Raw genomic sequence first — 16,183 nt, 5'->3', positions numbered from 1 at the left:
GGAATAAAGCAACATATTTCGTGACGAAAGGAAGGAGATGAAAATATGCTAGAAGATTAGTACATTAGGAAATGTGCCAGTCATGTAAGAAGGGGGCCTAACCCTGTAGTGTCCTTTCTAGGGTTATACTCTGGAAAGTGTGTTTGATATTTCAAAAGGGGGTGGCTTTTTCAGAAAATGAAGACTAGGGAAAAAAGAAGAGAGGGTTGCACACTAAGGCACAGTATGACTATTTCATATGTTCATTAATTAAAGCTGTGTTCATGTTTGAATTGACCAAAGTTTTGTTCCATATCCGAAAGAATAGTTCTCCACTCACTCAGCCACCCAAGGAAGCTTCAGAGAGTTAGATCCAATGGTTCTGAAGTAGGCACAGAAACAAAAGAGCCAGGGGAATCTTTGATGTGGAGAGCTGATGGGGCAATTGGCGGATGTTTATTGCTCTATTGCTTTTTGTGATGTTGTCAGAGTCTATTATTATTATTCCTCCAGAATCGGTAATATTCTAAAACACAAGCTTGCATTTAAACGCAATCTGTTATGTCACAAATTAACTTGGACCCCACCCCCACCACAAATTGGGAATTTTAGCTTTTTAAGGAAACCAGTAATTTCCTGTTGGAGATTCCACAATCTTCACAGATTTGGATTTCCCAAGGCTGCCTATGTTTTTGTTTTAAAATAGACAAAGGCTGCCTTTGTTAACCTATTTTATGGATGCAATTCTCTACACATTTATATGGGAACATGTTCCATTGAATTCACTTGGACTTGCTTCAAAGTAAGCATGCATATGACTGGCGTATTAGTCTATAGTGCAGCTATATCCTCACTGCTCAGAACAGGGAGAGCACAAGAAGATTCAAATATAGTGCCTGGTAAGTGTGCCTGGTAAGTAAAACAAATATAGTGCCTGGTAAGTAAAACAAACTCCTAATCTAGTACTCACCTCCTTCAAACACACACACACACACACACACACACACACACACACACACCCTTGTTAGAGAGATAAATGGAAAGAGACATAATGGTATAAAAAAAGAAACTCATTAATCAACCGGATTTTTTCTGTTGCTCTTTGGAAGAGATAAACTTTGGTGGAAGGCAAGACATTCAGAGCATTCTGTCAGAGGACAGCGGAGAAGGAAATCTTTTGGGAGGTTTAATTCCCTGCCTACTTACATGTTTAGCGGTTGCCAGGCAGGCCATTGTGCTTTTGCTTTGATGACAGTCAAAACCTCATCACTCTGCAAAAGAGAAGCAATAAACATCAATAAATAAAATGATGTTTGGACAGCATTATGGTGAATAACACTCTGCAGTGATTTGTAACCGGCGGAAAAGGCACTTGAATTCAAATTGCTCCTCATAATTCCTGCGAAGGCAGCTATAGCTCATCATTGCATTTCCTATTCTGGGAGTGCATTTCCTCCTTTGTGTGACACAGAGGGATGATTCTGACATAATGTTCATTACTTGCGAGGGTAACTTTTTGAATGGATCCTGCAGTAGGCAGATACTCATGGGAAAATTACATTAGCATTGGCACTCTGTGTAACTTTACAGCTTCCCCCAAGGATGGTCTTTCCATGAGCAGGTTCCAGACTTCCTGCTGGATTCTGTTCATGGGTTCAACCCAAAAGGAAGTCTTTCTCTTCCCCATCATTGCGTTTTCTACATGTAGGTGGTGCTGACATTGTTTAAAAGCTTATGTGAGGGACAGGGAACCTGAGGCTCTCCAGATGTTGCTGGATTTTAATTCACTTCATCCCTGACCATTGGTCATGCTGGCTGGGACTGATGAGAGTTGGAGTCCTGGTGGGCCACAGGTTCCCCATCTTAGCCCATGAACTCCAAAGGATAACCCAGAACAGAGTACAATCAACACAGGATATAAAGGCTGCAGGGCAGCCCTTGTCATTGCTCTGTTGCCTGTTCCTCATGTCTTAAAAATAAAGAAGTAAAAAAAAAATGAAGCTATCAGAGGGTTGTGGGTGTGCATGACAGGGAAACTCAGGTACCTGTTTCAAGAATGGAAGAAACTGGGCCATTTTACATGACTTAATAATGAGGATACAGGTTAATGTTACCCTTCTCTAAACAACAATTCTTTTCTTCGCAAATAAACCAGCCTCGTGTAAAATGAGGGCATTCACAGAAAGGAACTACTGTTCTGCTCTCTCTGTTTTCCTGTCCCATTGGTTTACCATGTAACCAGAAGTGTGCAAAGAGGCGCTGTACAAACAAGGTATAATTCTGCAAGTATTTTATAAGCCTGTCCACCATTTTGGCTCCTGCCACACGTCTCTTTAGGGGATCTGCCACACTATATAACAGTGAATCAGTTTGGTAAATAGGGAAAATGCCACGTGGTCTGTTGTATACAGTATATTTGCATAGATAACATATAACATTTGTGTTTATTTATATGTGACCTGAAAATTGTATATATGGTCCCGTCCCCCCCCCCCATTCGTCTTCCTCACAACAATCCTGTGAGGTAAGTTAGGCTGAGGTAGTGACTCCAGTGAGCTTGATGGCTAAGTGGAGGTTTCAACCTGGGTCTCCCATGCCCTATACCTTTAGAGCCCAAACGTTGGAGTAACTGTTACCCTTGATTAACAAAATATATTGCTCTGTGCACACCAGCTTAGTCAGGGGCAGTAGAGAATAAAGCTATATTGTGGAAGTGTGTATGTGTGAGAGAGAGAGCACAGGGGGATTCTACACAATGATCAGTTTCAGGGCTTTCAAACTCATATGCCAATATTATTATTTTTGCCAAGAGAACTGGAAACGGCATGAAGGATGCTTTCTATATTCCAAGGGACCATTTCTATGAAAACATAATCAATAAAAGACACGTTGCTGCTTTTCTTAAATAGAAGAAAAGAGAGCGATTTTATCCTCATTCCTTGTCAGCTGACTCAACCTCATAAAAGCAATGAGAATATATCGCACCTGTGTGGGGCTGAGGAGTGAATAAAGGTGCCCCCCACCCCCCACTTCTTTGAAGCTTATAAGAACTCCTGATACAGCAATTCTGAAATTGTGTGTTGTGTAATAAACCTCAAAACAAAACCAGGGGATCAGTTTTAATGAGGCTTTGGTGTACAAAGAAATATCTATCAAGTTCCTCTCCCTACCCACAGTCTCCTGCAGAACTCTCTCCCATAGATTGTTGTAGGGGATATGATGTTCACTACTCATTCCTATGATTTCTCTGTTGTCTTTTTTTTTAAGCGATTCCCCAATTAAAGGAAAAACCCACACACCATACATTACATGTAATTGGCAGCGCCTACTGAGCTGTCCTTTCAGGTTAGTGATAATCTTGCCATCCCCTGCTTGACAGAAATGACTCTGCTACCTCAGGCTAGCTCTAATCCACATATGCCCCAGTTTAGGGAAATCAATTTTGCGCAGGCCGCTTTTGCTATTGTCATTACTTTCCTCTCTCTCTCTCTCCCTCGCCAAGAAGGAGGGAGAGCGAACGTGCGGCGCTAAAAGCCTGTGAAACTTCTCTGGCTCCTCCTGGTGTTTGGGATTTGCTCTACTCATCCTAAGACACCAGCTTGAAATAATTAATTTTTGATGCCGAGTTAATATGCTGCTTTCATTAAGGCAGGCTGAACATGTTCCCAGCTGAGGAGAGTTAAAATGAAGAGATGGGGAGAGGGGGGAATTTGGGCATCCAAAATCAATGATGATACAGCATTTTATCCTATTCTGTTGAAAATCTGGCTCTGTAGATTCAGAAGGCTAATTATATCAATGAGAGAATATCATAGTTATCAAAAAGTTGCTTCAAAAAGCCTTTTGCCTGATCAAGTGAACAGTTCACATATGCAAAGCAAGTTAATAATAATAATAATAATAATAATAATAATAATAATAATAATAATAATTTACTTGTACTCTGCCCATCTGACTGGGTTGCCCCAGCCTCCTTGGGCGGCTTCCAGCATATATAAAAAGTATAGCAGGTACCGTGTTGTTTAGTAAGCATTACATGATGGTGAAAACAACAGATGGCAGCTCATATGTAAGAAGCCAGCCCAGTCCCCTGTTTCGGTGCAGTGAGCTCTTTTTCTTCTGGCACCAGACAAAGCCTCCGTTCACCTCGAAGCAAAATACTAGGTGCAGAATATGGCACAGAAGGCCCCATGAGCTGGTAAATATGTGAAAAAGATTTCTTCTGGTTGTGGCCCTGCATCATCAGTGGCCAAGCAGTAGGGATGCGGGAGAAGTTCGTCTTCTGTGCCACGCTCAGAGGATCCAGCTCAAACAAAATGTGATCTTTTAATTCCCAACTAAAAGCATGTGCAGCAGCCTGCGTTTTTCAAAGCACCCTCCATGCCAATCAATGACTCCCCAAATGCCTTCCCCACCTCCCTTGTAAGGCTGCCAGTCGCCTCTTTATCCAGCTTCCTCACAAGTCTGGCAGGGATTTGTGGAGCTGCAGTGGCAGGCCGAGAGAGAGGAATGCTCTTGAGCATCTCACCTGGCATCCTGGGCTTAAGGGCTGCCTGACATAGGATGTGTCAGTGTGCACAATGGACCAAGTGACTCATGCAATGCCACTGCTGTAGACCTCAAAAGGACTCCATTTCCAAGGATCACCAGGCCTGAGTGTGTGGATACATTGTGTTTCAGCACACCAGTGCGCCAAGGCAGCAGTTGGGTGGGAAGGGCGAAAAACTCATTTCCAAACATGCTGCCACTTGTCTAGTCACTAGTGCTCAGCCAGCTAAGGAAGAGGAGGAATGTGTGTGGAGGTTAGGGGCGGATGGATCTGTCCATTTTGGGTTTTCTTGATTGCTCTCTCTTCCAAGTACAGTTCTCCACATTTCCGCATCAGTCTGTGAATATTTTTTTAGTCCAAATTTCTCCTAATATGCATGTGTTTGTGTGCAATTTTGCCTAATATATACATTTTTGTAGAGCACTTTACCCTCATAGAATCCATTTCTGTATGTTATTACCTACAACATATGCATCTTTACCCCAGTATCTGCAGTAGAGCAGGGATGACCAACAGGTAGATTGTGATCTACTGGTAGATCGCAGGATGCCTGTGGTAGATCGCAGCAGATCGTGGGACCCCTCCCACCTCCCTTCAAAAAAAAAAAAAAGCTGAACAACTTGGTCAATCAAGTGGGTAGATATCACCACCAGGTTATTTTATAGTGGGAGTAGATCGCAGTCTCTTGGAAGTTGGACAAGCCTGCAGTAGAGAACTGAGAGCAGAGAAGTGTGAATTTTGAAGGGTGGCTGTGCTTTGGTTTGCATATAATTTCAGAAACCCTAAATGAAGAAGTGAATCTAATTTCTCCCCTAGTCCCTAGTGGAGTGGGGGGGGGAGAGGGGGCAGGGTGTTTTGTTGCTTGTCTTTGGCTTCTCCTGCCCTAAGGTTTCTCAACAAAACTTTGAATGGTTTATTCTGCTCTTTGTCGTATGGTGTTTAAAAATAAATAATGTGAATTTTGACTACTGCTGTATGAACATTACCATACACTGAACTAGATGATGTCCAGTTCCCTTAGTTTCGTTGCAAATATTTGATTTCTATTGAAACCACACGTGATGACCCTGTTCCTGCGCTGTACTATTCCAGACAACATGGAGTGGATACACAAAGATCTTACTGCTTCACCATATAAAATAGTCTCATCAGCTACAAAATCAGTACATCAAGAAGCAAAACTGTAGGCTAGTTTTTCACCTATCATGCTCTAGGGAGCATTTTATGTGGGGCCTTGACCAGGGGCGAAGGAAGGCTCTCCGAAATCCTGTGTGGGGTGTCAAGGGGCAGGGCAAACCACCCGGCGGCGCATGTGCGGCACCACTATGTACGTCGCACGCGCGGCACTGATACCGCTGCTCTAGCGCCGTACGGATGGCAGTGGGATCCTTCGCTCATGGCTGCAGCGGCGGCGGAGGGATCCTCCACTCACAGCAGCAAGGTTCTCCACTTTCAGTGGCGGGATGCCTTCTTGTCACTCCCCTCAGAGATGGCACCCGGAGCGGACCCCCCCCTCCACAACTGGCCTTGACATGATTTCAATCCCCCACCTGAAATCTGAAATCATGCAGAGACACATCATGTGGGCCTTCTGCTTGTTTTGTTTTTGTTTTTAGCTCTGATAGGATGTGGATTGCAATCTTGCCCTCTATGCATGTGACACTGGCCCAATTCCAATCTTTCACAAACAGCTGCAAGTACCTTTCTATTAGAAAGTTTACATAGGCTGGTTTTTGCCCATTTGACTCTCCATACAACTTTATTTATATGACAATGATTTCCTCAGGCAGAATGGGGATGCTCTTATAACCTGACATTTGGAAAATGGTGGCACTTGAAAAAGCACCCTTCATCATAAATGAAGATTATAGACGTGCTTGGACTGAAATCAATAGTTATATAGTGACGTCTATGGACAGAGATGGAATTACCTCCTCAGCAACTCAATCATTTCGAACGTACAAGTTTTTGCATTTCTTTCCCCTATAAATAGGGAATCAATTTTCCCCTGACAGACACTACATAAACTACTTTTTCATCTCATCGAAGATACCAAAGCCCCTTAAATCTATTTCTGACTCTTTTTTTAAAGGCGTGTGGACTCAGTAAACAGTGTCCTAATGCCTGTATGACAAGTATAAGAAATGCTTTGATTCAGGAACACCGAGAAGGTGTGTGTGTGCATGTGGTGGTGGGGATTAATATCTGATTAGTATTTTTAAAGAAGCATTTAGGCCACATCCACAGCATACATTTAAAGCATGACTTGTAGTTTGCTAAGGGTTCTGGGAGTGGTTAGGAGACACCTAGTCCTCTCACAGAGCTACGGTTTCCAGAATCCTAGAATTGTAGAGTTGGAAGGGATTCTGAGTGCCATCAACACCCTGCAATGCAGAAATCTCAGCTAGATCATACATGACAGATGGCTATCCAACCTCTCCTTAAAAACCTCCAAGGAAGGAGAGTCCACCACCTCTTGTGAGAGTCTGTTCCACTGTTGTATCCCCCTGATTCAGCAATCTTGTAGCTCAAAAAAATGAGATTTGTCTGGCATGACTAACTTTTCAGGAACCCATGCTGGGTTTTAGCAATCACAGCATCCTATTCTAAGTGCTCACAGACCAACTGTTTAATAATATGTTCTAGAACCTTTACTGGTATTGATGTCAAGCTCACTGGTTGAGTTCCCTGGGAGAAGGGATTGATTGTTAAATCACCCTGGGAATTGTGAAACCACATTACCTCTGGGGGTAATGGCATATGCAACTGTCTAACACAATAAAAAAAGCACACCATAGGAATGCAAAATGTCTAATGTGTATACAACCTTCAAAGAAACACAGCTGAAGTGCTAAGCTCGTTGATTACTTCCCCCTCCCTCCTCACTTGTACAGTGGTACCTTGGGTTACAGACGCTTCAGGTTACAGACGCTTCAGGTTACAGACTCCGCTAACCCAGAAATAGTACCTCGGGTTAAGAACTTTGCTTCAGGATGAGAACAGAAATCGCGGTGCGGTGGCGCAGTGGCAGCGGGAGGCCCCATTAGCTAAAGTGGTACCTCAGGATAAGAACAGTTTCAGGTTAAGAACGTACTTCCAGAACGAAGTAAGTTCTTAACCTGAGATACCATTGTATTGCATTTCCTTAGCACTGAAATGAATGGAGTAGCATAATGTAGTGATAATGTCATTTATGTAATTCATTATGTAAAATATGTAAGTAATGTATTTATGCTACAGTGGAAAGTGAGGCAAATAATGTACTTTGTGGCAGAAGACTAACTACAGCAGAACAGAAGCCGTGTTATGTGTGACTAATACAGGGCAGAACAGAAAATGGTGCCTTCTTACTTCCCTAACTCCGAATACAGTTGCTGGGAATTCAGAACCGTTTTGGGTAGATAAAAATGTCTGATGCATACTTCTGAAAGAGTAGATTGTTGGGGAACTGTCTTATCTCAGGTGGCCTTAAAGGAGCCACAACATTCGAAGCCCTGCTACTGGTGGAAACACGAACTGCATTGAAATCCAACCACTTTAATTAATACCAGTTTACTGTTCTACATTCTGTGAGCAGGTGGCCATTCTCCAGGCTTTCAAAGCTTTTGTGACAAATCAGCTTAAGAGTGTTATTTTCAAGCCGGCATTTACAGCATAAATATTCTAAATGGGCATCAGCTGCTGTGCACAGGTAATTGCAACTATTTCAATTCTCTGAATCATAAACACCATGCTTTAAAATTTCAACTAGAAGAAACTCCATGGAACATCCATTTACAAAAATTAAAGAACTAAATAAGAACAATCTGAGCTATTAAGTAAATTTCCCAAAGGAGCATGTTTTTTTTAAACACACACACAAGCAATATTCAGCTATTATAATACAATTCATTGTAAACTTGTTAGCATTGAAGTCTCGACAAACACACAATTTCTCCCCCAAAGAGATAGTTTTCCCTGCAAATATTTCATATGTGAGACATAAAGAATGGGAAGGGACCCTGAAGACCATCCAGCCCCAGCCCCAGCCCCTCCTTGTTGCAGCATATGTAATGCAGAATACATTATCCCTGACAGACAGCTGCACATCCTCTCCTTAAGTACCTTCAGAGCCCACCACCTCCAGAGGCACTATTTTCCACTACTGGACAGCCCATGCCATTAAGAAATTTATCTTAATGTACACCTGAAATCTGCCTTTCTGCAATTTTCAGAGAACAAGTCCATTCCATCTTCTGTGAGACATTTCTTTAAATATTTGAAGATGGCTATTGAGGGTTGTATTTGACATAACATTAAGTCACTGCTTCAAGCAGTGCAAGGATTTCTCATTGCACAATGGGACTTTACCCCTTCTGGGGGTTCCCTCAACCTCGTGGAACAGATCTGAGGATAGTATGGTGGGGGGGGGGAGTTCTGACGGCATATTATTATTATTATTATTATTATTATTATTATTATGTTATAGATTTATAGAGTTTAATTAAGGTTTGGGGGTGTCAAAGCTAATTTATATTTAATAGCAATTGCTAAAGTTCCAGTGAATACTGAGATTTACAAGAAAATCCCAAGAGTTAAGTGGCCTAGTGAGAAGCAGTTTGCATTCACAGTATGTCTCAAAACCAAAAAAGTGTCTTTGGCAAACAACTAAATTCTGTCTTAATTTTCATAATCTATTATTAAAAGGATGTCCATTGATGCAAGAATGTCTAAGAGTGGGGTGGACATCAATCAATCAATCAATCAATCAATCAATCAAAATGCCTCAAACAAGCTATATCACACTGCCCTGCCTTTGAGCAATACATCTCTCTTCATATGAACCTACTCAGACCCTGAGATCATCCTCTGAGGCCCTCCTTCATGTGCCTCTTCCATAAGAGGTCTGGAGGGTGACAACATGAAAATGGGCCTTTTCTGAAGTGGCTCCCTGTTTGTGGAGGCTTGACTGGTGGCTTCATTATACACCTTTAGGCACCAGGAAAAAATGTTCCTCTTTAACCAGGCCTTTGGCCAATTGACATCCAATACCCTTTTACACTGATGTTGGGAAAGATGGAGGGCACAAGGAGGAGAGCACGAGATGGTTGGATAGTGTTCTCGAAGCTACCAGCATGAGTTTGACCAAACTGCGGGAGGCAGTGGAAGACAGAAGTGCTTGGCGTGCTCTGGTCCATGGGATCACGAAGAGTCGGACACGACTAAATGACTCAGCAACAACAACAACAACAAACCCTTTTTACATGTGCTGCAGAAAGGTGGGTCATTGGTTTGTTTCTAGTCTTATTTTTCTATATATTTTGTGTTTTCTATATTGTAATTTTATGTTGCAAGCCACCCTGAGATCTACAGGTATAGGGCAGTATACAAATTTAACAAACAAACAACAACAACGTTCAGTTCCTGTCACCAAATTATACAATTTTGTCCCCATTGTCATGTATCGGTAAGTGCCAGCATCTCCCAGAATAGGTTTACACATGCATAATATGCCATCATTTTATATAGCTAGACTTGAAAACTGTGTTTTAAATCTGGGCTGTGGACTATTTTGTGTTGCCAGTATACAATGAAGGGTTTTTGGTTATTTTTGCTGTCCTCTATTGTTGGTTTTATATTGTTATTCTATATTGTATTTTTAATAATTTGTTGTAAGCCAGACATGGAATGTGTATTTATTGTAATTTCTATTAGTCTAATAAACAACAACAGCAACTGGTGGATCTATTCTACATAGGAAGAATTCAAAGGACAATTCCAAAACAATGAGAGTGGGGAAAACGCCTAGTGGTAGCTCAAAAATGACCATTGAAAAAGGACCCCTGACAGTTTAGTCCAGTTGTAGACGAGTCTGGGGTTGCAGCGCTCATCTCGTTTTACAGGCCGAGGCAGCCGGCGTTTGTCCGCAGACAGTTTTTCCGGGTCATGTGGCCAGCATGACTAAGACGCTTCTGGTGCAATGGAATACTGAAACCAGAGCAGAGCACGGAAATGCAGTTTACCTTCCCACTGAAGTACCCATTTATCTACTTGCACTTTTTGGCGTGCTTTCAAACTGCTAGGTTGGCAGGAGCTGGGACCGAGCATTAGAAGCTGGCTTTAAGATGAAGCTATTAGAGGGACGCGGGTGGCGCTGTGGGTAAAACCTCAGTGCCTAGGACTTGCTGATTGTAAGGTCGGCGGTTTGAATCCCCACGGCGGGGTGAGCTCTCGCCGTTCGGTCCTAGCTCCTGCCCACCTAGCAGTTCGAAAGCACCCCTAAGTGCAAGTAGATAAATAGGTACCGCTTTATAGCGGGAAGGTAAACGGCGTTTCCGTGTGCTGCATTGGTGCTGGCTCACCAGCTGCAGCTTTGTCACGCTGGCCACGTGACCCGGAAGTGTCTTTGGACGGCGCCGGCTCGCAGCCTCTTGAGCGAGATGAGCGCGCAACCCTAGAGTCGGACACGACTGGCCCGTATGGGCAGGGGTACCTTTACCTTTACCTTTATTAGTGACTGAAAATGTCTTTTGTTATGTTCACCACTCCATGGTGCTAATCCAAGATCTCAGTAGGGTCAACAATACCCTAAACATTTTCCCAAAAGTGGGAAGAAGGGGGAACGGAGCGACAGGACACAATTGCTGAGCACAGCATTTATTTCATTATTTCATGAGGGCTCTGAATTTAAAGATGCATGTAGTAGTGTTACACTGTAAAGGGAAGCATTTATTCTACTACACTGAAATGAGCTCACCACCATTATTCATTGCAGGAGCAGGAAGCACCATAAAATGTTTGCAATAAGTTTTGACGTGTACTTTATTTCCCAGTTGTGGCTACTTACAGGAACAAGCAAAAAGTGGTTTATCTGGCGTATACCAAGTGGAAAAGAAGGCTGCTCGTTCTGCATATATTATATTGTTCTTTCTGATCAGTAAATTTTGCAAGGGCATGCACAGCCTTTTAGTCTGCGTTTATACCTGCGTGATTTAATCAATACTTTTAATGACAGCATGGAGCAAGAACAACAAAGAGCTGTCAAGTAAACAGATTGTAACATTTAACACATCTCATCAAACGTGTCAAAGTCAAAGAGACTTCAGATGATGTTGAGTTTGGAAAAAAACTGATCTGCATAACCAGTGCACAACTTCTGTTTCACCAGATCTTAACAACAACAACAACAAAATCCCATCAGTCATGTTACTATCATCTATCAGGTGCTTCATCACTTAGCTTCCAATTTTTGCAATCCCAAAATGCAATGAAAGCTTTATCAAGCCCCTGGTAACCTGTTACGCATGGCTGTATTGAGTTCTGTGAATCTTAAGTTGTGCAGGTGTTAATGTATGAGAAAAGATTTCCACACTTGGTTGAGCTCTGCCATGAATGCAGAATACCTCTAAGAACAACATAAGAAGGGTCCGGCTGGATCCGACCAAAGCTCTATCTAATCCAGCTTCGCATTTCTTCAAATAGTCAACCAGCTGCCACTTGGGAGGCCCAAAAGCAGATCAAAATAGCCATCTTCTGCTATTGCTCCTCAGCAAAACACTTGAAGCTGAAAGCTGCATATTAATAATAATAATAATAATAATAATAATAATAATAATAATAATGATGATGATGATGATAATAATAATAATAATAATAATAATAATAATAATAATAATAATAATAATAATAATAAATTTATTTATACCCCGTCCACTCTGGGTGGCTCCCAACAGAATATTAAAAACACGACAAAACATCAAACCTTGAAAATTTCCCTAAACAGGGCTGACGACATAACAGTCTTTGATGGCCAAGGAAGAAGAGAATACTGCACTTCAGTGCCCAAGATGCATGCACAGTGTTCTCACAGCACCTGACAACAAAAGTATCAGTAATATCCAGAGGAGGCTGGTGAAACAGCTGGGGTGGGACACTCTCCTGCTTCCTGACACAGCAAGTTGCTAGTGCTTACTGAGAGGGAGAGAGGAGGGGCAAGGTGTGTGGAAGCCAAGCTCCCTGTGCTTGCCCATCCCTTCTTGGTGAGACCCACTTTGTTAGGAGGCTGGTAATGCCATCACTTGTATCAGCAGGTGGTTTGTGCTGTCCACCTGTGAAATGAGAAGATCAGTACAGAAGGTATCCATCTGGCCTTGAAATACCATAGTAGAGAAGCAGCCCACCCCCACCCCCTATTCTCTGGGCTCCCCGTAAAAATAGGCAATTGCTTGGAGGCCCCACTCATTTGACTTATTTCCCCATTTTTGATCTGCTAAACTGGTCTTGTCTAGCCTGGTGTGCTTCAAATGTTTTTTTTTTACCCCAGCCCCCATAACCCTCAGCCAACATGGCTAATGGTGAAGAATCATGAGAGACTGGAGGACTGGTGACCCATCCAATGGGCAGCGTCTCTGTGAGACTGAATGCTCATGCTGAGACTCTCGCAAAGGTTACTTGCACAGTGGGTGGGATGGACTTGCCTCCCCTCACCCCCCGGCATACTATTCGGTCTCTTGCAGCTTTAGGTTGACCAAAGTCAGTTGGTCAACAGACCAAGTCAGTTGATTGGTCTGTCTAGTTCAATAATGTCTACAGTGATAGGCAGAGGCTCTCCAAGGCCCCTCTCAACACTACCTGGAGATGCCAGGGGCTGAATTGGGGACCTTCTGCACTCTAAGCAAATCCTCCACCACTGAGCTATAGCCCTTGTGAATGTAGGAACAGGGCCTCAGTTTCTATACCCAGTCCCTCTCTCTACTAATGCTGTCAGAGTTCTTGTAGTGTTTATGTGGCTCCTTTCCCTAACTGTTTCCCTTTAGCAACACGTTGAGACTTCTCCTTTGCTCACAGTTCCCGAGATCAGGAGGTGTATATTTTTATGCCTTTACATCTGGGAGGGGGTCTCTTTTTCTCTCTGGTGCTCTCTACTCTGGTTAATAATATAGGAATATAAGGGCACCCAAGCTTAGATGTCATTTGAGAGATTGCATACATGACTGTCTCCATGGCTGCAGAATTATTTTTTTCATTAAAAGGTTGAAATTCTGTTTGTGACACTCCTACCTCAGGGCAGCGAAGGAAGTGCAAAACAAAATCGTATGTACTGTGGAAGATGACACTATCTTACAAATTACTGTTTCATTTGTACTCACATACTTTAAAAATACTTTCATACACTTGCATTCCCTCAGATTCAGTATTTTAAGCCTAATTCATTTTTTCAGTTTTGATTTATTTCATAATGTCTATACCTTATAGAAACCTGTAGAAAGGAGAAAGTGTAGAATATGTATACTGACTGGAGCTTTAATGGATTGGGGGATTCCCTACCTCTCAAATGATTTTAACTCTCAAGAATCAACTTGCCACATGTACAGTTGCAATTTTCTACTTGCGAATAATAATAATTTAAACCTAGTCCTTAAGCTAAAAATGGCAACATCCAAAGGCAACAACTGATGTTAAGAACATAAAAAGAGCCTGCTGGATCAGGCCAGTGGTCCATCTAGTCCAGAATCCTGTTCCCACAGTGGCCAACCAGCTACCTATAGGAAACCTGCAAAGCAGACTTTGCGCAACAGCACTCTGCTCCTGCAGTTTCCAGCTACTGGTAGGTGGTTCATTGCTTCCACAACCTCCCCAAAATATGTTTTAAAACTGGTGCCCAATTTGTGTTGTTTTACGGTTAATCCAGATGTTGGCACAGATAGATGTGGGCTGGCTTTCAGCCACATAAAAGTCCTTCAAACTGCAAAGCCCATGAAAACAATATTTAACAGATAGCCTTAGAAGACTATCTGAGCCAAACTCATTCCACTGCTCCTCATCAAAAGAACAGAAGAAGAACTCTGATGCCCAGCATCATACTTTCGCAGTAGTCAACCAGATGTGCATGGGACACCTGAAAACAAGATTTAAGATCCCCACTTAAGATTCCCCTCAAGTAGTATTCAGAAAGGTACTAACTCCAAGCCTGGGGGTTGTATTAGCCATCATGGCTAATAGCCATGGATAGTCACATCCTCTATGAATCTGTTTAATCCTCTTTAGACAAGGATTCTCCTCTCAGACTTAGTTCATCCCATATGGCTTAAGTGTGGAAATTCTCTGCTTGCTACAATCAGCTACAGATCAAGTCTTTTGTAGGGCAGGATTTTAGTATCTTGATAGGGTACCTAATCGAACTGATATCTTGATAAGGTACCTGATCAAGCTGAAGGGACACGGGTGGTGCTATGGTCTAAACTACTGAGCATCTTGAGCTTGCTGATCTCAAGGTCAGCAGTTCAAATCCGCACTACGGGGTGAGCTCCTGTTGCATTGTCCAAACTCCTGCCAACCTAGCAGTTTGAAAGCATACCAGGACTCTGGCTTCTATTATGGTGCTCTGTTGCACCAGAAGCAGTTTAGTCATGCTGGAAAGCTGACCGTGGAGATTAGTGCTGTACCCCATAGTCGAATGTGACTGGATTTAACTGTCCAGAGTTCCTTTACCTTTTACCTTTACCTAATCAAGCTGGACCAGTACTCTTAAGGGAAGATTTGAGCTTTTGCCACTGGTTCCCATGGCTCAGAGGAAACTTTCAAATCTTTCAGCATTTTTGTGGTGTTTTACTCCCCATTAGGCCTTCAGTGACATAATTCCCATTCTTTTCTTTTTGCTGATTTGTCCTGCACATTTTTCTCCTTCCCCTTATAAATCAGCCAACCTCATTGGCCCCATGTGGCCTTACGTTTGCTGAAATGGAACCATACAGCCTTATTGACTGCAGCTAATTTTAAATACACTTCGGCATCAACAGTGATTTAGTTTTAATTATTTTATTTTATAGGAGGAGCCCTATTGTTTTGTTAATGACCAAGTTAATGGCAGTTTCCAAATAAATGAAATCTCAGCATTTAAGGAGAGAACTTGTCAATTTCAGTTAATTGACAATTTCTAAAAGTCTCCCTCAAAACCTTTCCTTATGACTGTGGACTCCTGCTTGCAAAAGCTTTATATTCTCAAATGAAGATCCAGACAACATTTTAGTAGATGAATATCACACCTATGCTCACTCTTTAGGAATCTAATATAAAGTCAAGCCCCAAAGAGAACACTTGCTGCCAAGACTGGACATAGCAGTTCGGGCTTTCCTTTCAAAAAAGTAATTTTAGATGCCATTCAGGTTATCGGATGTTACATTGCTAAATAACACTTAGCAAGAACATGATGTTCTGCACTTTAGATGTGGGCAGACACTTTGACTTCTGGAGAGGAATCCTGGCTGGGTATTAAGGGAGGCCTCACAGTCATTCAATTTATACATTGGACAGAAATTCCTGTGTTCAGACTGTACCAAAACAACTTAAGGAATGGAAAGACTGGATGGAGGATGGAACATGGGAAATGTAGCTTAGCTCGGTGCTTTGCCAGCAAACCCATAATTGTCAATTCAGGATGTTTAATACTACATCAGTGGACCTAAATGCTATTGTTCACTTAGGAATGGGAAATTTCAAATATTTAATAAGACATATTATCTGTCTGAGACGCCTCCATGGTCCATGGAATGTCTTGCAGTCTTCTTGTGGCCTCCGGTACCACGATAACATCGGGCTAATACAATCCAAGCTACAACTGTTTCACAAGCACAAAACAAGAAGTAAAAATACACCAAAGGGCAATAATTCAAAAAG

The 16,183-nt window shown here is 42.3% G+C and overlaps 1 protein-coding gene across 1 annotated transcript in view; it reads right to left on the bottom strand.

The window, feature by feature from the left end:
* Positions 1-16,183, bottom strand: part of SPON1 (spondin 1) — a 282,486-nt gene that overhangs the window by 51,474 nt on the left and 214,829 nt on the right. The window contains exon 7 of the mRNA XM_081198312.1: positions 1,186-1,250. Coding sequence (XP_081054438.1) covers positions 1,186-1,250 — 65 coding nt within the window. The remainder of the gene's footprint in view (positions 1-1,185; positions 1,251-16,183) is intronic.

The sequence above is a fragment of the Podarcis bocagei genome (assembly GCF_964188305.1).
Source record: "Podarcis bocagei genome assembly, chromosome: 1".
Taxonomy (NCBI): Eukaryota; Metazoa; Chordata; class Lepidosauria; order Squamata; family Lacertidae; genus Podarcis; species Podarcis bocagei.
This window is presented reverse-complemented; position numbering and strand designations above follow the sequence as displayed.